The sequence below is a fragment of the Lolium rigidum genome, chromosome 3, assembly GCF_022539505.1.
Source record: "Lolium rigidum isolate FL_2022 chromosome 3, APGP_CSIRO_Lrig_0.1, whole genome shotgun sequence".
Classification (NCBI taxonomy): domain Eukaryota; kingdom Viridiplantae; phylum Streptophyta; class Magnoliopsida; order Poales; family Poaceae; genus Lolium; species Lolium rigidum.
The window spans coordinates 240,830,324-240,857,438 of record NC_061510.1 but is presented as its reverse complement, the minus strand read 5'-3'; the positions used below and the strand labels follow the sequence as shown (position 1 = coordinate 240,857,438).

The window sequence follows — 27,115 nt, the reverse complement described above, 5'->3', positions numbered from 1 at the left end:
AGGTGAAGGTGGAGGAGGCCGAGAGCGCCGAGGACGCGGCCATCCTCGAGGCCGTCATCGCGAGGTCCCTCCAGGACCTCGTCCCCGCTCAGAACGCCATGCCGCTCGACCAGGCCTGCGCCTGGTCGATGGAGAAGTGGGAGAAGGAGGAGGCGGAGCGGCATGCGAGGCTCCTCGAGGACGTCGCCCGCTACCGCCGGCCTGCGACTCCTCCATCCGGCGCCGCCGTCCCCGTCGTCGACCTCGAAGCCTCCGACGACGACCTGTACAGGCCATCGCCGTCCCCGCCTCACACCAGTGGCCGATGGGGAGACGCCGGCCAAGGCAGCAGCCAGGGGGCTTCGGTGCCGCCGCAGTTCGACGACGACAGCTCCGACGACGATGGCGGCGACGGCGACTACACGGTGTTCTACCGCCATTTCGGCATGTAGAGCGTCGTGTTTTAATATTTACAGTTGTATCCCCCTAGCCGAATTCGAAATATAGTTGAATTCGGTCCTCTATTTATGAACTTCGCCTTCTATATAGTAAATATCATTAAATTTAGTCTTAATTCGACCGTTTTATGCCGTAGTTTGTCAAGTTTCCATTTTTTAAATTTAGATTGCCGTCTTCGCCTGAGATCGCGGCTGGGAAACTACTCCTCACGCCAAATTTACGTCCAATCCGGACGTAAATTTCCCCGGATTTAGCGTGGGGAGGGCAAACGTGTGGAGATGCTCTAAGGAGGCGGGGCGGGAGGGTGGCTGCGCCCTGGTCGCTGGATGAGGAAGGGGCCTCCGACGGTGGCGGCGCGCCTGCGCCAGCTCGCTGGTGTTCGGCAAATCGGTGTGGCTTCTGGCTTCCTGGAGAAGAGGAGGGCACAACCTGGCTCGCGCCTGTACCAGGGGTAAGGAGGCGGGACGGGAGGGTAGCCGCGCCCCGGTGGCTGCATGAGGGCATCTCCAGCGGTGCGACGCAAACGGACGTTGAGCGACCGTTTGTGTCCGCCGTGACCGAAAATGCGTCGTGCACCACCTCCAGCGGCGCGACGCAAAGTGACCGGGCCGTCCGTAGAGACGCAAACCTGGCCCAAATATGCGCCAGGTTTGCGTCTCGGCGGATGCTGCACGGACGCGCAAAGTGACCGCTTGGTCCTGGCACGGGCCCGCCTGGCAGCGGCACAACTGCTTCGTCTTCGGCGGCATTACTTGCGGGCGGCGCGCCGCAGCCTTTGCAGGGCCGCGTTAATGGCGTGCCTCGACTTCCGCGAGCGTGCGCAGCCTAGTAGACGTGGGCAGCTAGCGCACGCGAGCGTCGATGCGTCTTCTCCGCCGCGCACGGCGCCGAGGCGTCGCTCGGCGTCTCGCGGGCTGCCTCGCGTGCCGCGCGTAGTAATGGCGATGCCCCGCGTGGCGCGGTCGTCGCCGTGCCTCGGACCTATATAAACAGGGGGGGCAGCATCTCATCTCCTCCGCACTAAACCCTAGCCGCCGGTGCCGTAGCGCCACTCAGTAGATCCACCATGAGCAGCGCCGGGCGCGGCCAGGCCGCCTCGCCTCCACCTCCACCTTCACCTCCCACTCCACCTCCCCCGGCCTCGAGCTCCGACGACGGGTTCGACTCCGACGACAGCGACCGACCTCCTCCACCCGGCCGGGGACGCCGCGGCCCCGGGCCGAAGCGGAGAAGGAAGCGAGAGGAGGAGCGGGGCGGGCCATGCGGCTGTCGACGCCGAGCCGGAACAGCGCAGTCGGCGGCCGCCGCCGCAGCCGAGGACTCGACTCGGAGTTTCATGGTCATCCGATGACCCCGATGCGCCGACGCCGGAGGAGAAGGCGGCGGAGCAGCGGGCCCTCGTCGCGTCTTTCGAGACGCTCAAGGACGAGGCCGCCAACGCGAGGCTGGAGCAGGCACTGCAAGAGGACGCGGCGGTCACCGAGCCATAGCGGCCGCGCGGGAGGCGGCGGAGAAGCAGGCCACGGAGCGACGCAACGACGGTGCCGGCCCGTCAGGAACCAACTAGTCTAGGTCTTCTATAGTTTTTATGTACTTTCTATGTTTGGTTTTCATATGAATCAATCGCTCGTGATAGAAAACCAAAGGAATTGTATGAAGATCAAACTATGTTGCAATTCAAAAATGGATCGCCCCGGTGGGAGCACACCCAGACGCAAACGGACGCGCGATCAAAATATGTCCGCTAGGCGACGCAAACGGACACTGCCGACCACTTTTGGGTGTCCGAAATGCGTCGCGTCGGCACGGAGATATGCTGGTCGGAAACCGAAAAACCCGGGACCGAAACCGAAAAACCCACTAGTTCGGTCTTCGGTCATTCGATCGGTCTCGCCAATCTGGTGACCGAATTATTCTCGTACTGTTCGGTTGTCGAGAGTGACAGACCGAAGCGACCGAAGAGACCGATAGTTTCAGCCCAGCAAGCCCATGTAGATATCAAGTGTTTATTTCCACGCTAGCCCATCTAGACATCAACGAGTAGAAGCCTCTTCAGTCTTCACTCTCGATTACTTCCTTCCGCCTAGTCCCATGCTCGACCCTGGACAGCAGCGGACCTGACCTAGCACAGCGCCGCGCCGCCACCCGCCCGCCCGCCCCATCCCCAACCGGCCAACCTAGTCCGCCCGTAAGCACCGCCGCCACCCCACCCTCCGGCGGTCCGGCCGACCCAGCACTGCAGCAGCATCTTGGTTCCTGCCCCATCTCCAACCCCACGGCGACACCACACTTCCGTATTCTTCTAATCTTCTCTATGAAACTGCTCTGCATCTGCTAGTGCTAGTGTTAGACTGTTATAGAATAATATAGTTGTAGATCTCCGTATTGTCATCTATGGCTTGGTCTCCAACAGGGCACGGGAAACTATTGTAAAATAGATACTGCTAGTGTTAGATTAGACTGATGTAGTTTGACTTGTGTGAAATATACTGCTAGTGTTAGACCTCTGTAAATTGTAGTTTGGTCTAATTTTTCTGTTTAACTATACTGGTTAGTTGTGTAATTATTTTTACTGAGATCTACTTTAGAACCAATCATCGATGTTATTTTTATACCACTGCTGCTACAATAAACCACCTTGTTTATATACAATCAACCATGTACCATGTTATTTACCTACCATTGTTGCTACTGCTACCTCACCAATTATCCATGTTATTTTTATACCACTGATTGCTGCTACAATCAACCACCTAGTATATATACAACCAGCCATGTGCCCATGTTATTTTCATAATATTGTTGCTGCTACAATAAACCATGTTCCGTAATTATGTGTGCAGAGTTGCTCTAAGAACTTGGTTACAAAGGTAAAGGGAAGCGCAAGGCTTATAATTCTGCTGGCTCATCTGCGGCCACGGGAAAGTCAAGCAAAGAACACTAACAAGTGCAACAACTTCTATTATCTATGTGCTTTTGTGCTTATCATCCGTGACAATGAGAATAAGAATAAATGTTTGTTTATTTGCTTCAAATTATCTATAAGCTGTTATCTGTGAAGTATTGCCGTTTTGTGCTGCTACCCTAAGGTATTGTGCACTTGCGCTAGTGTTGTCAAGTGAAATGCTCGTTCTGCTGCCATTATTTATATACATGTGCTCTTCTATTTGGTCTATATGGTCATGACCGAAGACCGGACCGAAAAGACCGAAGACCGAATACAGAAAGACCGAAAAGACCGAATGTATTATGGGTAGTATTTCTGGATGACCGAAATTTTGAAAGACCGAAAAGACCGGACCGAGCAAACCGAACAGACCGAACGCCCGGGCAGAGCTGGAGATGCCCTGAGGAAGGGGCCGACGGCGGCGGACGCTTATCTGTGCGTTGCCTCTGCTTTTTCTCGAGAGGAGAGAGACGGGAGAGGAAAGAAAACGTTCGGGCCCGAATGTCCAGCAATGTCGAGCTCTTATCCTCTTCATTCGGGAATGGGCTGCGTGGGCAACAAGGATGGTTCTCAATATTCGGCCCGAATGTGTAGGCTGAATGCCAAGGACATCCAAACACCTGATATTCGGGGTATTCGGGCCTGTCCAATACCAATGTCCAATACCAAGCGCGAATGCAAACATCCAAACACAGCCAAACATTTTCATCCTCTATTTCTCTCTATGTGAAGTGTTGAGCCGTCTAAGGGCGCGTTTGGTAGGTTGCATGCCCTTTGGCTCGCATCGGGCTAGCAATTTTTGGCCCATTTGGTTGTCTGGGCCGAGCCGCGTTCTTGCATGAACCGCTTCTCAAAGCAGCGTCGGGCCAGGCCCTGGAGGAACGCCTGGTTCGGCAGTTTCCAGCGGTGCAGGCAAATCTCCATGCCGACTGATGCAAAAGGGAATCTTCAGCACACACGAAGACGAGAATGGAGATGGCGGGAGCTGCGGCGCGCATCGGCGAAAAGGGATAAGGGGGGCGGGAAGGATTTCGTCACCTCCCACCGCGCCCCATGGCCTATTTCTACCCCTCCTCCACTCTCCCCCCAAATTTCGAGCTCCACCTCCCGTCGGCAAGCAGGTAAGAGGCGCACGCATCTTCGGTCAGCGACGGTTGCGGTGGCGGCGAGTACATCTAGGTTGCTTCATCTACTTCGTGGCGCATCACTTCTTCACCTCCGGCGATGACTATAAGGAATCCCTTATCCCGGTACCGCGGTAATGTTTAGATCTAGGGTTAGGAGTTGTCAGATCTTGTCTATGGTTTGGTCTTGTAGCAGGGGTTAGTCCGGATTGTGCTGAGCTATCATGATCTTGCTAGGGTTCGACATTTCCGGTTGCTTGTTTGTCCCAAATGTGTTGAGCTACCATGATCTTGCAAGAGTTTGTGCTATTCATAGTTGCAATGAACTGCTTGTCTGATTTAGGATGATTGTTGGTATGGTTTGTGCTATTCACATATCTTTGCTTCCAAGTAGATTCACATTATATGTAGTACGATATGTGTAGGACTCCTTCTGTGATGACTTTAGCCAGACGCTTGTCTGCGTTGAGGACTCTCAGATCCCTTCGCAAGTTCCCGATTCACAGCCCGCCTATGACTCCAAGGTGGCGGTCACCCCTCTGCCTGTGTCTGACCTGGTGGATAAGGTAGCGGCAGAGGTCGCGGCTAGGTTGGCCACCACAAAGAAGAACAAGAACTGCAGGGAAGCGGACAGGGCCTTGATGTCCGGGCAGAAAGGGACTGCACCATGAATGGCTTCCATTCAGGTCCACCTTCGTGTTGGAGAAGATGTGCTGCCTGATCCAGACCGGAGTGAGAACTGATAAAGGATTCAAGGAAGTCCATCTTACTGTTGTGGCGAAGGGTCTGTTTGACCACTATGGTGTCTCCGTGTGCTCCACTCAGGTGTACAACCATCTGAGGAAGTGGAGGCAGAGGTGGCTCACCATTAGCAGGCTCCGCGATCTAACCGGGGCTCAGTGGTGCGAGGATACCAAATGCATCATCCTTGAGGGTGAGCACTACTGCGGGTACGTCGCGGTGAGCACCTCACTAACTCTTTTGATCATCCACGAGCAGAACTAACATCATTTTCCCTACGTATTGTAGGATCACCCAAAGGATGCAGAGTTCCTGAATGTGCCCATTGTCAACTACGACGAGATGCATACCATCTTCTCCTTCGGCCTCGCCACCGGCAAGTACGCCATAGGATCATGGCCATCAGGGACAACAAGCCCACGGACATGCACCCTGACCTATACAATACGGTCATGGACATGCTTGGCTTCGCCAAGGATGATCTCATGGCCGCCCTGAGCCACCTCGTCGACCACAAGGCCCAGGGTTCCAGCTTCGTCGGCATGATCGAGCCACACCGTGTCCTCTAGCTGAGGAACTACCTTGGAAAGTACCACTCAAAGGTGTAGTGGTGCCCTTGAGGGGGTGGTTCAGAGATGCATGCATGGAGCTGGTGATGACGACGATGATGATGTAAATTCTGACAGTAGCTAGGGATGAAAAACATTTGATGGCCCCCTTTTGTAACTATGATGAGGTGGTATATACTAACCCCTCAGGTGATGGTGAATTTGCGGTGTTAGGATGACACCCACTTTTGTTGCGGTGGTAGGATGACACCATCGTAGTGTAGGATGAACTTGTGATCCACTTTTCGAATGATCATGCATGCTCCTGTTAGTTAATCATTTGTTGTCAACACTTGTGTTGTTCTATTCCTCTTTTCTGAATTGCTTCATGGTTGTGATCGATAACTTCTTCTTCTTATGCCATGCTAGTGGTATGTGGTGTTCTGCGGACGGGTTCGAGGAATCTACAGCTCATGGAGAGTATGTCAAGATCAGGTCAGTGGCTACTCCAACAACAGCTACCGAGAGTATGAAACATTAGAGGCGGCACAGCAAGAGCACCTCACCTTCCTGGAAGAGGAGTTCCTGGAAGACCAGTCCATCGATGAGGCAGTGCCATTAGCATAGCTGCCGTTGGAGGAAGTACATGCTCTACAAGGAGCACCGCCGGAGGTACGTCTCAGCCGGATCAAAGATTACATCATCGCCTTCCTCATCGTGGTGATCGTGAGGATCTTGTTGTTCTGAGTGGTATCTGATCGTATGTAACATGCTATGGCATGTTAATCTCACCCTATTTAAATTGTGGTAAGGATTTGGAACTGCGATTTGAGCAACCAAACAGCTGATTCGTGTTTTCCTGCGTGCAAGTTGGGCTGGAAACTGACAACCAAACGATGGAACATGGGTTCCCTTCTCCGGCGCGCAAAAGGCCGCACATGCTACCAAACGATCCGGCTTTCATGACCCATGACCCATCCACGACGCGCAGGTGGGCCCATATCGCTGGCGCAATGAGCCACGTTGGATGCAGACTACCAAACGGGCCCTAAACCTTGACGACTCAACTTCTTTGTATCACACGGACGAGAGGAAAAGCGGTATCTCTGATAACTTTCCGGCCGCGATAACATGGACAAAAATGACACTACCGATTTTAGGCAGCTCGAACATAGTTGTTTGTCCTTTTTAAACAAAATCTTTGTAAGTTCAAAGAGAGAGCTTGTCATGCATATGAATATATTGAATTTGTAGGAGTTAAGTTTCTTCTAAACATATATGAATTCTTTATTATACTCCTATTTTAAATGAATGATTCGGCGGTCATTTAAATCTTGTTTTCCTTTGAGATAGTCATGAAACTCACCACGGTAGCAACGTTCGGGTCTGCTCAGCCCCGACTATGTCGGGACTCCCTCCTCTCCTCTTTCCCCGCCCTTCCCGCCTTGTCTTCCTCCCCGACCACTCCTCCCGACGGCACCCTGCTCCCTCCTCCCGTCTCCTCCCCCGCCGGTAACTACTCCGCATCCAAATCGCTTCTCGATCCGCTCCATTTTCGGTTCAATCGATCGACCTTACCCACCCCCAAATGGATCGGCAGGCGGATCCGGTTTCTTGATTCAGATTCGACCTCGACAGCCAAAACCAAAGGCATTCCACATCCTCGGGGGCAGCAATGGGGATCTCCAAGGTGACGGGCATCGCCGCGACGGCGCTCCTCGCCGCGTCGCTCGCGCTGCGGAAGGCCGGCGCGAGGACCGCCGCCACGGCCCCCGTCCTCGCCACCAGCTGCGTCGCCTACGTCGTCACCGTCGCGTCCCACACCGCCGTCAACGTGCCCTGGATCCTGGGCAAGACCGCGGCGGGCCGGTTCCCGCTCTGGTCCGCCCTCCTCTTCGGCCCCTTCCTCGTGCTGGCGCGCAACTACGCCAAGGTCAAGAGGTTCCTCAGGAAGGAGAACGTGTTCGACGAGATCGCCCAGGGGCTCTACCTTGGCGGATGGCCGTTCTTGCCCAAGCACCTGCCTCCCGGGGATCCGTCTGTCGTGGATTGCACCTGTGAGCTCCCCAGGAGCGCGTTTGTCAAGGTGGATGAGTATATTTGCCTTGCTACCTGGGATACCAGGGCTCCATCGCTGTCCCAGATCGAGTTCGCGGCCCGGTGGGCGTGCGAGAAGAGAGCCCAGGGGAAGCCGGTCTATGTCCACTGCGCATTTGGTTAGCATTCTATCTGCCTCTTCTCTTGTTTTTTTTTAAATGAGAACCTTTTCTTCTTGTTATGCATTCCGACTGTCCGCGTACCATACCAAAATTTGAAAATTTTGTTCAAATTAAATCATATACTGCACAAAGACTAAACGGCTATCTGTTTTTTTCCATGATTTGCAACATCAGGTCACGGGAGAAGTGCCTGTGTCATGTGCGCAATCCTAGTGGCGATGGGCATTGCCGAAACTTGGAAAGACGCCGAAAACATCATCCGAGGAAGGAGGAAGATCAAAATGAACGCTCTTCACCGCAAAACCTTGGAAGATTGGTCCAAGACTCGAGTTGTCCAGAAAAAGCAAAATTAGCTGTGAGCCGATTTCTTTCTTACACGATATACTTGTTCCGTGAGGTTAAAGACGGTTCACAACACCGCAGACCATATTTTTTTTAGGAATACTGTAACATTCTTTATCGCCAATCCATATGTCAATCATTTGTGACACGAGGAAATCCTTCCTTTGGTAACTCTTTTACATGCTTGTTCGATGTATTTGTAGTGCTACTGTAAGCAACCCTTTTCACAGCATAGCCAGTGCTGTGCAGTGTACAATTTTATTCATAATGGAACCAACTTGAACTTATACTGAAGCTGAGATCTTGGACTAGTATGCTGTTTTCTCCTACTTGTTTATCTACCGCCTGTCACATGCCTCAACAAATTGCTTATATATAGCCTGCATGTAGAGGAAGATGCCGAAATGGCACAGATATACAAACAAAGTGTAGTTTGAAGATATGACCCAACAACAATGTCTGCGCTCTTAGAATCTGAGTGAGGTACTAAATTTGATGTTTGGAACAGATTTGTGCACATATGCTATGAGACTACGCTTGTCCCTTCCTGATAATAATGATTTGACGAATCTCAGTGATTCATCTATTTTATATATAACTTTTTCTCCATTTTCTGGTGGTGTGATATTTTTTCAAAGGTCTATTAGATAGCCCACCTATTAATTCAAGATATTTGGGTAGTTATGCATGGTAAAAAGTTTTCTTACGAAATGCAGGCATTGCAGAAGTAATCAAAACACATAATTAAGTACTATTTCAACAATGAATTCTAGGTGCTCTTCCTTCTTGCTCCACTTTTTGATACATCAAACCATTTTACTCGAGAACTCTGACAGTTTTACACGTTCTGAGAAATTCTCAGTCCTGGAGTTTACTCTGTTTTCCAGCTCTCCTCTGCTGCGCACATATCTGCTACATCCAAAAAAAAATCTTCCCAGCTGCTTTGCTTTTGCTCCTACTTTGAAGGTTAGTTCCAAAATAAATTTGGATCAGAAGGCTGAATATTGGCTTTCAGATGGATGTGCTGCAATGCTTAGCTGTCCACAGTTCCCCTCATCTGGCATTAGTATCCTGTGGGCAATACAGGCAACAGCAATAAAGAGATCAGGGGTGCATCTTGAAAAATACACTACAGTCGCTGAGCCTATTCTTCTTTTAGGTTCAAACATAACTTGGTCAGTTGGCCACAATAGCTGAAAATACCCTATGAATGAGCAATAAAAAGCAAGTCTAGTTCTTATTCTGCACACCTTATACCAAGTTTCGTTTTGCTGTTTGTTTTTAATGGATGCTATTGTGTAAAAAAACTAGCTTGCTGACTTCCGAATTTTAATTGCTGGTAGGCGGGTGGTCCATTCCATGCTGATTTGGTAGGGCGCATCAAGGTATTAATAACTAAGATGCTTCTGGCTTCTAGTAAGCCCTGGCTCAATCATATGCACTTCAAAATAAATTGTAGATATGTAATAATTTCAACAGCTACAGGTAGCAGACTTTACTTTTAACAAAAGAAAATCAACTAGACGACAGAGTTCAGAATTACATGGTACTTACTCTCGCGGGCGAGATGCCCAGAGGGAGCTTAGGGCACGGAGACGGTTATGGTACTCGCCAATGGCCAAGAAACACCGAGCTGCCTGCCTTACTGTCAGAATTCTGTGCATCTGGTGAAGGGTCTGCTGCCTCAAGTTATCAGCCTGGAGATTACATGTCATATATGTCGTTTAAGTACATGCTGAGTAAATCTTATAACTAGCAGCTAGACTCAAGTTATCAGCCTGGAGATTACATGTCGTTTTAGTACATGCCGAGTAAATCTTATTCCTAGCAGCTAGACTCAAAGTATATGGTAGTAATAATCTTGTTTTGAAATGCCCCATGGCATGGTTAAAAAGATGAAATATATAAGAACAATAACTTCAAAATTGTGGAGAGGTTGACCTGATACATTCTGTTAAATTGACAAGTTGTTTTTTTTGGCACTCTTAGTTAGCAGATTGTTGGCAGGCAGTTAGCAGCACTGATGAGGTAAAAGGATGTAGGTGTGGCCAGAGCAATTATAAATTTCTCCTGAATGCAGATTGTTGCTACATTTACCAACAAGTTTTACCAGGTGACTTACCTGCTCATCGACAAATTTAAATCAGATGACTGAATAATCTAGCAGCCGCTATCTATACACCGTTATAGGGATCAAGGCTAAAGAGTAGCGAGACATATTGAGTTACCTGTATGACAAAACCTTCAAGGTTGGACAGCTTGCCGAGTGCAACGGCCATGTCACCCATGAAGCTCCCAATGTTTGCGTCATCGGCAAGACACCCGCTGCCAGCCACCGTGATTGCTAGTGACTGATGGAGCTGCTCCAGGCCCTGGGTGAGAGCTTCTTCTGCCTGCTGCAACGACTGCTCAAGGCCATAGATACCGACCATTTGCTGTTCAGTCAAGGGATCAAGCTGAGGTACCAGTGTCTGCAGCATCAACAAAAAGTATGTAATGTCATTAGGATACCATAGTTTACTCAGACAATGATTCATTGAGACATTGAGTTCATTGGCCAACATTTGCTTGGCAATTGGGATGTTGAACTATCAAATGAACTCTCTTTCATTAGAGAAACTACCAAATAAAATGGAAGTAAGCATTTTTTTAATAGAAATAGCAATGCTAACTTTCAGTGTAGTTTGGTAAACATGCCTTGAGCAGATCAGAGGGCCGGAAGCCACCCATCCACAGGAAGCAGCGCTCAGCTGGGGTTGCCCACATCCCAGTGATGAGATGGAAGACGTCTGTCCTGGCCGCGGCACCCTTGAGACGAAATAGCTCATCGTAGTGGTTCAAGGAGTCGTCGATGATGGCCCTGAGGTCACTGTCTGGCAAGTGTGCGTGCAGGCCCCCACGGAGCTCAACCATGCGCCGGCTGTCATCGTCCAGCCACCTGTTGTACTCGGCGTCGAACATAGCAGCGCCTGAAAGTAGAAGCAACAGTTCAGAGTCAGTTGAAACAACAATGTTGAAGTCTTGTTGGGGACAATAAAGAGGAGACTTGAGAATGGCGATGGATTTCCACACCTGCGCTGGAGTTTCCACCTGGAGCTCCTCCAACCAAGAGGCCCTGGACAAAAGCTCACAGGTTCAGATCAAACTTTATAATATGAAAAAATCTAGCTCGGTACCATCGCAAAATAGACAAGTTGGAAAGAAAAAACTTGAATGGTACTTTTCCAACTGGAGTGATCGTGGTGATGGTATCTATGTACAGGTGCACATGGTAAACTAGCTGCAAAAATGAAAAGCACCTGGGAACGAGCTCGATGGAGATCCTGCTCTAGTTGAGCAAGCTTCAGCTTGCCACTCTCAAGCTGCTGAATGTAGGCCTACATGAGATGGAAAATACAGATAAAGATGTCAGCGAGTTGGTAAATCCATTACTGAAAACATCGATTCAGTTCAAACCACAAACACATATCATATATATGCAATGAATTACAAAACATGATCCACCTTCTTTCGCAGCCGGCTTTTCCGTGCAGCCTCTCGGTTCTGTGCTAGCCTCCTCGTCGTCTGCTGACCACCAAGGTAGAAGAGGAAGTTGTTATAAATCTCATAATTCTCAAAACCAAATGCAGTTGATTTCTCCAGGAAAATAAAATTTGATGTTACCTTGGGATCAAGTGCCTTGCCTGTCCTGTCACTGTGGGTGGAACTTGCTGCCATCTTCTGCACATGCCAAGTGAACATAAGCGGTTCAGCACGAGACAAAGTCAGTTAGTACCTTCTTTCCTCGAAGGTGTGTATAAATACATGTCATTATATTACATGTTAGAAGAAGACTGAAGAAGGTGCAATGAGTTGATACATTATGCTCACTTAAGACACTATGATAGAGAGATGGAAGAAGAAATGCCATGCCTGTGTGTCCATGGTGCAATCAAACAAGTATATAGTATGGTCTCTACTACATGCACGTTACATCAAGCACAGATAAAGAAATAGTCGTGTACATTTGGTGGAAACCACCCACTCCAACAACAGACAAAAATTGTAAGCATATATTAGGTTGTGCTTTTCTTTTCAGATGGTGTGTTGCTGTCGCGTCGCTCCCTAATTTGCAGAGCTCTCTTTCAGCTAAGTGTGAATCGATTATTTTACTAGAGAGTTGTGAATTGATCAGTGCATAAGATTGTTCCTCTTTGTTTAGCTGCCATCCAATCCAATTCACATAGTATTTTGGTAGTTCATCAATTTGACCAGAAAGCGGCATGCACCTAAAGTAGACACTGACCCGGGCAAGGTGGAATTATTCAAGCATCCAACTAATTCAGGTCACAGTTTCTTGCAAAGGATGCGAGAGGCAATATTGTAAGAATGGCCCCTTGTCTCTTACTGCATCACCAATGGCAGCTACGCAGTAATCTAGCATATCCTCTACACTAATAATCACCTATCCATATGTGACTAGCCTAGAATGGAAGGAAGATGTTGCAATTCCAATCAGGTTTTGCTGCTAGATTTCTATAGGACCGAAAGAAAAAAGGGTTCACCTAACGTGTTGGGATTGGAGATCTTGGGAGCAGCAACATCTTAAATGCACACCCTCGGCAGTGGATTCTTTCTTTGTTCTGCCTATGGCAGGAGCATTTTGCTACATGAGCATCTTGGAAGTTGTGGCCTAGCTAAGCTAGCTACTGACATGGCGCCAGGCTATCTATCTAGAAGAGATCATGACGATGATGACCAGCAGAGAATGTGGAGAAGCAAAACATCCAAGAAAATCAAGATAGTTAATGCATTGAGTTTGCAGTACCTGCTGGTGGTGCTGGGGCTGGTACTGCTCTGGAATCTGGTGAAACTGGCTTGCCACGGTTACCACTCCAACCAGGCCTTGCTGATGGTGGTGATGGTCTGATGAGTCCTTGTTCATGTTGTTCTTGCTGCTGCTCTCTGAGTCAGTGCTGTCTGCTGTCACATTTGAACCCTCCTACACAAGGCAAAAGCAAGCTGTAAAAACAAGTTCTAGTGCAACATACTTGTAATGTCCATTATCCATGATATAGGGAGTAGTAGTATTTTTACCTTGGGTGTGTGATGGAGAGAAAGAGAGGCCATAGGCCAAGCGGGGAAGATGTCCAGTGTAGGAGGTGGCCTAGCTCCTCCAGCGGCAGTGGCAACAACAGCTGTAGCGGTAGCAGCAACAGTACTGGGGAAGGCTGCAAGAAGATATCATAGGTGAGGAGGAGATCAAGACACAGCAGAGAGGTGAAGTGAAAAGGCTGCAGTACTGTGATCACAAGGGTGGCTGTGGTGTAGGACCACCGTGGCAGCGAAACTGAAAGTGGCCTTGGAATTTATTCCCTTTGAGCTAGGTGTGCTTGCAGTTGCAGAGAGGCAGCAGCTGGTACTTGGTACCTATGGCGACTTGCTGCAATCTACATGCATGGACACTCTAGGGGTAGAGGGAGAAGGCTGGAAGAGAGAGAAGGGTCACAAGCAGAAGCAACACATACACACACACACAACTGGTGAACTGCCACTCCTGCCGCACTGCATGGTTACTTTTGACTAGGATGCCCTAACCTCTTGGTAAAGTGGCTCGCAAGGTTGTGCTCTTTGGTCTTCTTGTTGGACCTGGCTTGGCTGGCTACAAGAGAGAGAAAGAGGAAGGGTGTAGTGTGTACGTACGCATGGCGTTGCTGTGTCCATGGTGATGGTGAGCTATGGTGGAGGTGGCCGTTGGAGTTTGTTGCTGATGAGCAGCAGCCCTCCTGCCGCCGCTGCTGGTGAATGTGGCCACCTGGTGCATGAAGGCCTCCTCCAGCTCCCCGAAATAGGCACCCCCTCCTCCTCCGTCTTGCTCGCTGCACGGACAAGCAAAACCACCATCATCACCATTACCATGACGAAATGATCTACAGAAAGATTCGTATGTAGTATGTATCTACACATGCAGGATCCATGACAGGAAGCACCAAGAACAGCAAGCCGACAAAAACTATGCATACACAAGGCAGCGATACACATGCAGATAAAAATCAGGAGCTCCTCCTGCCCAAGCTTGCCGAATCTCGATGAACAAGTGCATGCTCATGGTTTATTGATTTGTCAGAAAGGGAGAAAGGCAGAAGAGAGATCAGCAACAGAACGGAGGGAGGGGGAGATTGTTCTTACAAGAAAGTCGCGGACGGCATGGAGTGGTTGGGCATGGCGCCGCCATGGAAGCCGCCATAGCCAAGAACATGATGAGGAGGAGGATCCCTGTGCCTGGGATGCCCTGAACTGCTGCTCGCCTCCTCCATCCTTGAGCTTGAAGCTACCTAGCTAGCACACCACACCCCAATATGATCCTCAAGAATCTTGCCTTTCCCAGTAGAGAAACTCTAGGTACCTAGCAGCCTGGCTTCTTGATGCACTGGGATATATAGCAACACAGGAAAAGATCACATGAGCAACACCCACACACACACCAGAGAAGAGAGAGAGGGCATCCGAATATGGAGACAAACAACATACCAGGGTACTGGCTTTGCTTTAATCTGTACCACGAGCAACAGCGCAAAAGAGGCCGGGGTTGAGCAGAGGCGGACTTGACCGTTTCTTGCTCTTCTTCGCACACCCTGCAACTCCTTGTCTTGATATCTGCCACTGTGATGGCTTTCGACTCGCTTCTGGGCTGTGTGTGTACTGCTAATCCCACAGTTCAGAGGGAGATCTTGTCCTTTCTTGCCTGATTCTTTTCTGGTCTCGTCTCTCTCCCTTCGCTCGCTTGTGTGTCTGTCTGTGTGAAAAGAAAGATGGAGAGAGAGAGAGGGGGAGGAAGAAGAAAGATGGAGAGAGGGAGAAAGATGTGTATAGTAGGGGGTCTTGTCTTGACTTGAAGGGCTTTTGTCAAGAAGCCACAGGAATCCCTCTCTCTGCCTGACTGCACTCTTATCACATTGGAACTGACTGCCATCTCTCATTGGCTGGCCCTCAAACAATTTCTTTATTTTATGCATCCACGTCCACCCTTCTCCTTTTCCATGCTCCAAAGTTCAAACGATGTTCCATCCTATGGGCTATTTTTACACGGGTGAGAACATAATCTTTATCGTATAGTATATGTGCTGTTCGAAGAAAATATGTGCTTTGAGCAGCCATTTTTCTACTCGGCGGGTGATGACCGTCTTAATCTCCCGTTTAGACTTTGACAGTGTCTATACATGATACCTATAGGATAATCAATGAGACGTTTTAGCGGTACACCAAGTACACAAACGTGTTGTCAACCTTATGTGAACATTACATATATGCATTAACAATTCGATCTGCAATTATTCGCTAAGGAGCCAGAAACCTTGCTGAATTTAATTTGCTTGGCAGTGTCCCCTGTTAACGAGTCAACATCCGTGCCTTGTCAAACCATACCTAAACCAATAATATCCATTTCCACGCAATGGGTAGCAGCGAACTTTATTTAATTCCTCAGACCATTGCTAAGTATCTAATCAATCAGTGGGGCCTTCAGATATATATGTTAGTTCACCTGACATTGATAGGTTGGATTGAGACTCGCTCGATCTTCCTTTCTGATGTACACATGCTTAACATATATCCATGCACTCACATACTTCATGCACCGTGTGCCTTGTGGATTGCCCAAGTTAAAAGGTTTCGGGTTCTGCTACTACACAGCTGCACTGGACACACCTGAACTACTGGAAAATGTGTGCACTTTACTCGCACTATCTACAGTGGTGAAAATTGTGCGTTGATTGGTGTAATTAATCAAAAGCAAAGACAGCTCCACTATTGTGTGATTCCACATCAGAATGTTTGCAAAGAAACTATAGATTTGGTTTGTAAGTGTTAATCCTACCATGCATGGCCGCTTTTCAGTTATCACCATTTCACCAAGCACAAGGGCTTTCCTTTTTAATTGGTGAAGAGAGGGCTAGCTGGAATTAGAACAGATGTCCCTTTCCATTTTGCGCTTGGAAGAGACATCAAAGTATTCCACTACTTAATTTATGCTGTGCCTATCAAGGTATTTATTTTTGTCTCCCTTCTTCACCCACTATTTTCCTTGCCAATGATTGGCACAGAAAAATGTGCAAAATACATTATTAAATCATAGAGGATTTATATGATTGGGTTAGATGATATGCATGAACCTCTGGCTACTAGAAGATCATGGTTTAGTTTATCTTATGGCATTTCATAAGGAGTCTTCAAATGACAAGTTTGGGTGTGGTTAAATATACTGTATATGGCTGCTAGAACAGTTGTTGAAACCCATGCACCATTATTTCAAGCTGCTGGTTTAGCTAATTCCTTCCAAGCTAGGGGCGTTGGTCAGATAGATTAGATTAGAACGTTCTTTCTATGATTAGAACTGTTGCTAGCCACATCAATTTCACACATGCCAACCCAGTACCATCATGTTAAAAACTGTATATTTATGCATGTGCATGTGATCCACGGATGATCAGTAATTAAAATGTCACAGTTATTTGACGACTAGTTGGAAAAACAATATTGGCCCACTACTGCTAACGTGCCAAGGGTGTTTGCTACTGGTTATGTGCCGTCCAGGCACGCGACCGTTAGTCTAGGTACGCGTCGCGGGCCAGACACACATGCTACCGGTAGGATTATTGGTGTGTGTTGCCAGCATGCCATCATTACTTTAATATCTATTGACAAAAAAAACACATCATGCCATTCTAGATTTAGGATCTAGCGTTTATGTCATATCAAAAGAGCTATATGAATTACTCAATTTTAAAAATATGGAAAAATTCTCTATTAATTTATTACTTGTTGATGATTCAACCAAAAAGACCATAGGCAAAGTAAAATATGTAATGGCTGAATTCATATGACATATGTACCTGTTGATTTCATTGTTATGGATATGGGGAGAAATATCCTTGGAAGACCTTTTCTGAGAACAATAGGAGCTATCATTGATTCCAAAGAAGGGAATGTTAAGTTTCAGTTCCCTCATAAGAAGTGTATGAAACACTTTCCAATGCTACCACATAATTTTCACGACACTTGAATCAAGTAAGTAAGCATAGCTATATGGCTATAAAGAAAGCGCTTTACGGGAGGCAATCCGAGATGTTTTTATTTGTGGTTTTATTTTACATGCTTTCTGTAGCATGTTAGTTTTCTCTTAGTTTACTGGTTTTTAAATAAAGTATCGAGTTTTTACCCGTTTGGATGTTTAAAGTTGCAAACATAATTAGGAGTTGTTGATTTATGCGCTGCACTTTTTAGTGCACGATTTTTATCTCCTTACTGGTAGCTCCTAAAAATTTGATATTAATGTTGTAACTGAAAATTTTCATCCTCTATATTCACATAAATTGGCTTAATTTTTTGAGGTGTCTAAGTCGTACTAAAAATTTAGTTTTTTTGTAGAAAAAATTATGGACAGATTCTACCTTGCTTTGTTAGATCCATCCTTTTGATATGCTAGAATGAGTAGAATATTATGTGATATTTTTTCATGAATATATAATTTTATTATTGAGTAAAATATCAGCAAACATGATTTCTTTGTACTTCTAATGTCATCCATAGAAAATAATATGAAGATTTTTTTTGTTGAAGTTTTTCACAGAGAATGGACGAATATCACACTAAGATGATTCAAGTATGATGAAAATCATAAAGTTGGGTATGCCAATGCAACCCCACTGGACTCATTTAAAAACTCCTGGTTTGAGCACCTCTAAACTCTATTTTTTGAGCAATATAGAATTTTCGCAAAAACTTGAAGCGTAATTATTTTAGTTTGTCTAGTTTTGTTTTGTTTTATGAGAGGACCATCATATCGAGTGTTTATGATGCATATGCATGAGCAACTGCATCAAACTCTTTATCTCTGAATGTTCAAAGTAAAATAAGTTGCATGCTTTTAAAAGAAAATGAGGAATGCCTAAAAGCTGAAATTTACTTTGTGTATTGTATTTCTAGTTTCACATGCTCTATTGAGTGATGATTTGTTATGTGCCTTATTCGGTGCTAACTATTTCTAGTATACATAGATTTTTGATTTTAAGTATCATTGTTTGATGATGAATGAATAGCCTATGGATAATATTGCGTGTTTTTAGACCTCTTGCTGGCCAAAAGATTTGAATTCTTACACAAGCATAGACTTGTTTCCAAGTTCAGCACTTGCTATTCCAAGTATAATATGTGTTTTTTGCCTCCAACATTTTTAAATTTTCATTTTTGTGTAATTTAAAGCTCATAAGAAAGTAACGTTTGGTAGGAATACCACTATGCATGTTGTTGGTTTGACTGATTATGGGTAATGAGCTAGACCGTAACCATATTTACTGGAAAAGTCTTTCAACATTGCACTGTTGGGGTATTGCATCCTGCGTTGATCATCATTTATTTTGTTTTGTTGATGGCTATCTCTTGTGAAATAAGTAGAGGTTATTTAAGCAAGTAAGCATGCATTGTTAGAGAAGAGCAATGGGCGCTAACCGAAGCCTTGCTTAATCATGGTGGAAGTTTCAGCAACGAGCATCCTCAATAGGAAGAGTGAAATAAAATTTGTGTGAAAAAATAGTTGTAAAAAACAGTTATGAAAAAAGAGTGTGAGAAAAGAAAAAAAAAAGAGTATGAAAAAAGTGTGAGAGAGTTAGAGAGGATGATCAACCTTTGTTGTTCATGTTGTCCCGGTATGGATGGCCTATATTTGAGATGCACATCTCCTTTGGTCCTTTGTACAGGTGGCATGAATGTACCCCATTGCGATACTTGGTTAAAACATGTATGTCGAAAAATCTTGGCAACCCGGAGTTGAGTAACAAGAGGTGTAGTCCTTAGCATTCAAGAAAGTGAGGCAACACTTACTCATAAGAGGTCAAACTCATGACACATAGATATCTTTATACATGAGATACTTGGTACCCCGTTCTTATTATTATTGTTGACATAAATTGCATAGCTTAAAACCATATTTTATGCTCTTTACTTTTTATTTTGTTGGAGGTTTAGCACATACATTCTCTGCTTACTTTCTTGTGTTCAAGAGTCAAAAGGAATATTCCTAAAAAGAGAAGATAAAGAATCTTCCAACAATTCCATAGGATTCTTCCAAACATGCTTTATGATCATATTACTTATCATTCATGTTTCTTATAATGCTATTTACTATTATGCATGATGTAGATTGTAAGAGTTATCACTTGATTAGTTCATGTTACTTACTGTCATTCTTTATTGATTGAACATTGTGATACTTTGCATGATTATTTAGAAGCCATGTATCATAAACTCCAAAGCTCATGTTAGTTTTAACACCTTCATGCTCGGGATGAGCATAGGTTTAGCTTGGGATGTTGATGCATGTAAAATGCATACATGACGCTTATCCTTTATCATATTGAATTCCCACATATTTGCAACATATATGATGATAATACCATGTTTTACATTGATTTATGGGGATTTACCAATGATCCCCTTTATTTGGGTTATAACGCTGCAGAACAGGAAAACCCTGTTTTGTGTATTTTTCACTTTCCTAGACCTATACGGAGTCAAATTATCTGAGATTTTTTGAGTGTCACTTTTTCATCGGGAAAAGTAGCATGGGCCATGGAAGCTCACCCGGAGAGGCCTGAGGGCCAAAAGAGGCCAGGTGGCGTGGCCAGGAAGCGAGGCCGCGTCACCCCCTCCCTCCTATTTCAATCGCCGATCGCCCGATTGCCCTGATTCTTTCGCGAACCGACATATTTTGCCCTAAAAACGACTATATATATATGACCCCGATGAGTTCTCGGGAAGAGAGTGCCGCACAAACACAGAAAAACAAAAACGGAGGCTGTTGCAGGGAAGGTTGGAGGGGAAACTCCACCGGGATCACCGCCGGAGGGATCTCCACCTTCTCCAACGTCTTCATCATCATCACCATGACCAAGAGGGAGTAGTCCACCTATGGACTACGGATTTTTGTGGTAGCAACCCGATCTATTTCTCTCATGTTCTTCATAGTTCTTAGTGACATATGAGCTACCTATCATGATTATGGTCATATTTGTAATACCTATGTGGTGGATCCTTATTATATGATATTGTTTTACGAGATCTGATCTATTATATGGTGAGATGTATTGATAGATGCATATTATATACCCCATTCTTAAGTATTTATTCTGATCAAACATATGTGCAAGAGCGTGTGTGGGGTGATGTGTGTGTTAGATGGATAGTGACAATATGTTCAAGATCTATTATGGCTTTGCCTTTCTTTTGCTACCTCAATGGGGATAAAGTGAATGCATGTGATATGTTCATCATGTGAGAGTAGTGATGATCTTGTTTGTTCAAGGTAGCATATTTGATATTCAAACTTCATGTCAAAATACTTATTGCTATGCTCTACTAATTCTTAATAAAAGATTGATGAAGTTTCTTGCTTGTGGAGTATAAGAGAGGTGTGTTGCATCATCTCTATGACAGGACGTGATACCCATATTAATTCTGATCTAAAATATAAAATTATCCGCATCTTCATCTCTCATTGATGAATTGCTTTTTGTCCACCACAACTTTAAGAGAGAATAGTCAAGTGAACCCATGAACCCCGGTCCACTTTTTATCATAAGAAACTGATGACCCACACGTATAGGGGCTCGCAACAGTTTTCGAGGGAAGTAAAACAAAAATTTATTGATTCGACACAAGGGGAGCCAAAGAATATTTATAAGCTTTAACATATGAGTTGTCAATTCAGCTGCACCTGGAAATAGACTTGCTCGCAACAATTTATCAGTAGTAACATTTTTATAGCAGTGGTAGTAGTGAAGTAACAACATTAATGAAATAAAAACAACAGTAGTGATGATTGCAGTAGACAACACATGATTAAAATACTGTAGGCACAAGGATGGATGAACGGGCGCTGCATGAATAAGATAGTTCATATAATAAGCAAGACATGTGAATTGCAAGTAATATTGCTAAAAGCATCCTAGTATAAAATAACCATATGTGTGTGTTCCTATTTAGTCGTGCATGTTCGCAATGAGAAACTTGCACGACATCTTTTGTCCTACCAGCCCGTTGCAGCGGGGCCTCAAGGGAAACTACTGGTAATTAAGGTACTCCTTTTAATAGAGTACCGAAGTAAAGCATTAACACTACGTCAACACACGTGATCCTCACATCAAAGTCATCCCCTCCGGTTATCCCAATTATTGTCACTTTGGTGCCTCAGGTTCTGGACAACGATATGCGTATACAACTTGTAGGTATGATCAAAAACAATAATTATCCTCATGAATCAATAACATGTTCAGATCTGAGATCATGGCACTCGGGCCTAAAGTGACAAGCATTAAGCATAACAAGTTGCAACAATGTCAAAAATACTAACATATACTAGGCATTATGCCCATAACAATATTATAGCTATTACATGAACAATCTCATCCAATCCCTACTATCCCCTACAGGCTACATCGGGGAATTACTCACACATGGATGGGGGAATCATGGATGGTTGATGGAGAGGCGTCGGTGGTGGCGACGACGATGATCTCCTCCAATTCCCTGTCCCAACATGGTGCCATAACGGAGGTTATGGTCCCCGGATTGGGGTTTCTGGTGGCGGCGGAGCAGCAGAACTTTTTCTAGAAAAACGTTGAACCCCCCTATGTTTTTAGGGTCAAAGGCTTAATATAGTCGAGAGGAGAGGTCGAGGGGGTGGCCGAACCGGCCAGACCACCCCTAGGCGCGACCAAGCCCGTCCCGCGCCTAGGGCAGGTGTGGGCCTGTCGTGGCCCTTCTTCGTCTCGTCTTCTGGCTCCGTGAGTCTTCGGGTGAAATATGGATTTTGCGATATTTTTTGGGAAATTTCCTGAAAGTTGATTTCTGTAAAAAAACGAGACACTAGAACAATTCTGCTGAAAACAACATTTATCCGTGTTAGTTGTATTCAAAACACACAAATTAGTGGGCAAACAATAGTAAAAGTGTTCGGGAAAGTAGATACGTTTTGGATGTATCAGAAACACCTTTATATTGCTTTTACCTTGGTTTCTATTTGCTGCACTATTTTAATCCGAAAATACAAAAAATATTTACTTTTCTTATTTGCATCCAAAACACCAAAAACAATCAACCTCTTTATAGTTTTTACTTAGTTATTTTTATCTAGTTTAGTTTTACTTATTTTATTTCTACTTGTGTTATTTACTTACACGAAACCTTGTGCTTGACAACCACATGGTGGAGTTGTGGACATAGGTATTTACTTTACCTGCAAGATTGTTAGAAGAAGAGAGAGGAGAATACTCTTCCATCCAGTTCCCCGAGAGTTCGGTATAAACCCTCGAGTCACCCTTGTGTGGAAATACTTTGCTGATGCAACACTTTGCACTTGGAGTCCCAACGTCATCAGGTGACAACCTCATGCATTCCCCAACATATGTGTGCACTCATATATCAGTACAATAGATCATCATAGAAGATAACTGTCGAGGGTTTCGGTATCCGACAAGACACGGGTACCTTGTCAAGACCCTTGAGGTTATCAGACCACAGGGGGCTAGAAGCAACGCTCTGAGCTCAACGCTGGCACGGTGAAGCAGGAGAAATGCGATGAAGGCGCGACAGAGAGAGACACAACGTTTACCCAGATTCAGGGCCCTCATGGTGAGGTAAAACCCCTACGTCCTGCATTGGAGTGGTATTGATCTTGCTCCAAGAGGAGTATGGTATACAAGGTGGTGAAGCTTCTATTCTCCCAGATCTACATGGGATCTTCTCTAGGTATAAGACGATGGCATCTAAAGAACATCTACTGGGGATCTAGGGAGAGCGAAAAAGATCGGCCAAAAGAAGATCCCCTCTACTGGGCAGCTGCCCTCCCTTTTATAGAGGCCTTGGCCCTCCTCTCCAAGAAATCTTGGTTGAGGGGTAACCACATAACGACCCAATGATGCATTTTGAAGTAAACAAAACGACACCACTTCTTCAGCGACGAACAAATCACGAGAAAATCACCAAACTTGCTGAGCCATATCTTCCTGCATATCACATACAAACTAAGGATTAAAAGTTTGCAAAACACAGGTTCTAGACAATAGTTGAAGGAAAACATGAGAACACACATGAGTTACGAGTAGCTGGTGCAAGATATGAAGTTGTTCAATCAGTACATGAATTACTCAGCCAGACGATCACAGAGCCAATAGAGGTAGCTGATGCACGTTTCTGAAGCAGTGCTAACCTGAACCTCTCAGTCTAGCAAGGCATCAATCTGACCACTATGTGAATGCCTCCGTTGCTGGCATGTTCATGTAATTGAACCATGTTTTTAGAAAAATAAGAACGGACATCAAAATGACCACAAACTGAACCATGCATGTCATACTGAAAATTTCAAATACGAGCATCCATGCTCCAAATACATTTGTCCTCTCTAGACAAGCATCCTTTTTACCCAACATGATTTCGTAGATCATCTGAAGCTTAAATGACTCGAGGGCATTTTTTTTAGTGTATGGCATAATTGCTTTTGCCACCTGAAGGCCTGAACGAGATTTTCAGCTTACGGAGTGGTAATATTGTGGTCCTGGTATATTGTGGTGCTCGAATGCCACCTGGACGCATATTCCATTCATCCATAAGCTTCTAAATTGCCAACACACGCCCGATCGATCCTATCAGCACATACTCCCCCGGTCTCAGATTAACAGGCGCGCACGTAGTTTAAGAAATTATTTTAACCATTATTTTGATCAATAAAATATGAAATATATGTCACAAAAATTATATCATTGGAAAGTTTTTTTTGCATACGAATCTAATGATATAGTTTTTATAGACATAAATTTGTATTTTGTTGACCAAATCAATGGTCAAAGTTTGTCATGAACTGCGTGTGTGCCTGTTAAACCGAGACGGAGGTAGTAGTTCCAACAAAGTTCAGACATTAAACTGACCTGGTGAGTTGATGAAGTGGAGTCCGATCACTTGGGCAACGAGAGCGGTGGCCGCCAATTACGGTACTGGTGTTTTGGCTGTCAGATCCAATCCTGCCGGTGAAGAGATCAGCGGCGGCTGGGATCCGGTGGGATGAGGAGATGGCCGCATCCGACCTGGCTGCGACGGGTGGATCGGAGGACTGAGGCAGCTGGGCAGAGAGGATGTGGTGGAGGGGTGACGCTGCAGCGGGGCAGGAGGATGAGGTGGCGGCGGGCAAGATGTTGCGGTGGTGGGGTGATACGGCGGCAGCGGCGGCGCCGTAATAGCTCGTCCTACTCGGTAGGGAGATGCAACTTTTTTTTTGAACTGGGAGATAAAAATAATTATCTGTGAAGACAAATGACCGCTCCAATGTACTCCCTCCGTCGACGCGCGCAGTTTTCAAGAGATCTTAAATTTTTTGTAAAAAAATCCCTCATTTCTTCAATCAATCTGCTCATTAATCAAGAAGATGCTTTGATTTAGCGCTAATAAATGTTGTGCATGCTAGTAACCAATAAAACAACATTGAGAAACCAAAAATGATTAATGGGGGTTGGGATCAAGATATGCACTAGGGGCCTAAACGTAAAAAATATACCAAGAAATCTAGATGTACACTTACTTGTGGATTTCCTTAGAAGTCTAGATATCCACTTATTTGTGGATGGAGGGAGTACGGTTGTATGGTGAAATCATAGTAAAACTTACAACTCATTTTAATCAATGGTCGGAAAAAAATTCGGGTTGACGGAACCATAACGAAACCAAAGTTCCATGCCAATCACCGTAAAAGAGCTCAATAAATATTCATACTTTTTCTTATATTTTTATCAGATTTTGCAAAGATTGATTTTCACTAAACCTATAACGTGAACTAAAAAAATGGAGGAAGTATCTGTACAAGTTTATGGCATTGTATACAAAAAAAACGGAGGGAGTAAGAGCATTAGGCTCGCTTTGGTAATTCGGTTTAACCACAAAGATCGGTTTTAAACCAACTTAACCAAGGGCTTACAGTTAGGTGCTTCGCTGACCGTAGCCACAGAAGGAAATTTGGTTGCGGTTAGGTTTTTTTCTGTTTGGATTTGCAAAGTCTTTGTTTAGAGTCATGTGACCGAGGTTGACAGAAGAGAAGCGCTGCAGGAAGGTATTATTTTGTGTTCTGCTTCAGACTGGGTTGAATTGCACTTCCTCCTCCCTATGTTCCGGTTTTAGTTTAAATTTAAACTAAAATCACTGAATTATTATATCCGATTTGTAATACCTCAGGAGTTGAAAGACGTATGTTGAATATCACCCCAAGATTTGTAACATATGTATAATTTTTTGTACTGTTCTATAATTTGTAGCTAGTGTTTATTAAAACTGTTTGCAGATTTTATATTCTAAAAAAGCCTGCCGATACCAATGTTCAGAAAGAAGCATATGACTAGCTGGTGTAGTAAGTAGTGCAGTATAGAACAAAATTTCAGAAGAAAAGTTATGAATGTAAACTCAACTAAAAAACTATGAAAATAACAGCCTGGTGCAGTAAGTAGTGCAGTATAGAACAAAAATTCAGAAGAATAAGAACTCATCCAAATTAGAGATGCAAACTCAAGCCACCAGGATAGTAAGTAGTACTAGTATAGAACAAAATTTCAGAAGAATAAGGAATCGTCCAAATTACTGATGCAAACTCAAGTCACCAGGATAATAAGTAGTAAAGAACAGAAGAATAAGGAATCATTAAAATTACAGAGGCAAACTCAAGCCACTAGGAAACTTAAGCCAGCGTCACGGTCACACAAAGGTGAGTACGTGACCATTATGGAGATTGTTGTCTCAGTTTATTATCATACGCTTGACACCCAGTGGTGGCTTAAACCTATCCGTATTTGTTGGTAATGAGGCTTGCTATTTTAGCTAAATCATTGCAAGCAGCATTATTGCTGTTTTGCAATCTGAAACAGGCAAGATGGGGTTTACAAAATATAAAACTTATGAATGAAGGTAACTCAAAAGAAAGTCTTTACGAATGGAACTCAGCTTTCCCAACAAAACATTAAACAGTAACAACCGCGCACAACAAAGGAATCAGGGAACACCTAAGTTTGATACCAGGTTGCAAGGCTATCAGAGTTTAATAATGAGCTTTGAGATAATATTTTCAGAGTGATGAACACCAGGAATCTTACAGCGTACATAATTTGACCGATAACTTAACTGACAGGTTTAAAAAAAGGATACAAGATCAATAAATCAATGTCTGGACACCTCCTGCAGTCTCATTACCAGCACCTGCAAACTTAACAGACCCTGGAATTACTGCTGATGCTACTCCCTGGTAGATTCTAAGAACTCTTGTGTACAGCTCGATCAGTGCAGCTCCATTCGCATCAGTCGACAGCTGGATCTTGTCTAGTTGCTGTTTCAAACAGGGAATCAGCAACAAAACGTACATAGCCGCGACATGTGTATCGCACAAAACACTGCTGGGTGCTTTACTGCTTTTGATTCTTACAGCATAGGATGTCTGGCGGGGAATTCTTCTCGCGGCCTCAAGGATGGCTTCGTTCTTCGCCTTGTCATACACGTGAGGTGCAACTTTGGACATCTGATGTTGTATAAAAATCGAATCAGCAAATAATAAGGAATCGAAAAGACAAAACCTAAGAAAAAATCCCCAATCCAGAAGTGATTGGGAAAAGCTAAACCCTAACAAAAACCCCAATCCAAATCCCCCTAAAAAAAAAGTGCGGGAAGAGCAGCAAGCCGAATGCAGTATGATGTTCG

The 27,115-nt window shown here is 45.1% G+C and overlaps 2 protein-coding genes across 3 annotated transcripts; one reads left to right on the top strand and one right to left on the bottom strand.

The window, feature by feature from the left end:
• Positions 1-7,208: 7,208 nt before the first annotated feature.
• On the top strand, positions 7,209-8,538 carry LOC124703202. Of its 2 annotated transcripts, XM_047235431.1 has the most exons (3): positions 7,211-7,310; positions 7,399-8,014; positions 8,192-8,538. In XM_047235431.1, the coding sequence occupies exons 2-3, from the start codon at positions 7,474-7,476 to the stop codon at positions 8,368-8,370; spliced, it is 720 nt and encodes a 239-aa protein (XP_047091387.1). In that variant the 5' UTR covers positions 7,211-7,310; positions 7,399-7,473; the 3' UTR covers positions 8,371-8,538. The 2 variants fall into 2 exon arrangements, with proteins under 2 accessions (XP_047091386.1, XP_047091387.1); XM_047235430.1 differs by having other exon boundaries at positions 7,209-8,014.
• Positions 8,539-9,087: 549 nt separating this feature from the next.
• Positions 9,088-14,708, bottom strand: LOC124703201 (transcription factor TGAL4-like). The gene is made up of 12 exons (XM_047235428.1): positions 14,528-14,708; positions 14,042-14,217; positions 13,436-13,569; positions 13,167-13,340; positions 12,023-12,079; positions 11,864-11,923; positions 11,659-11,736; positions 11,432-11,474; positions 11,057-11,328; positions 10,588-10,830; positions 9,914-10,056; positions 9,088-9,430 (listed from the first exon to the last, which is right to left on the bottom strand). Exons 1-12 carry the CDS (start codon positions 14,653-14,655, stop codon positions 9,349-9,351), a joined length of 1,590 nt encoding a protein of 529 aa, XP_047091384.1. The 5' UTR covers positions 14,656-14,708; the 3' UTR covers positions 9,088-9,348.
• Between the last annotated feature and the right edge of the window lie 12,407 nt (positions 14,709-27,115).

Coding starts and splice junctions, on each gene's coding strand:
- LOC124703201 (XM_047235428.1), bottom strand. CDS start 14,655: ATGGAGGAGGCGAGCAGCAGTTCAGGGCATCCCAGGCACAGGGATCCT. Junction 11,737..11,863: donor AAAGCCGGCTGCGAAAGAAG/GTGGATCATGTT, acceptor CATCTCATGTAG/GCCTACATTCAGCAGCTTGA. Junction 10,057..10,587: donor TTGAAGGTTTTGTCATACAG/GTAACTCAATAT, acceptor TGTAATCTCCAG/GCTGATAACTTGAGGCAGCA.
- LOC124703202 (XM_047235430.1), top strand. CDS start 7,474: ATGGGGATCTCCAAGGTGACGGGCATCGCCGCGACGGCGCTCCTCGCC. Junction 8,015..8,191: donor CTATGTCCACTGCGCATTTG/GTTAGCATTCTA, acceptor TTGCAACATCAG/GTCACGGGAGAAGTGCCTGT.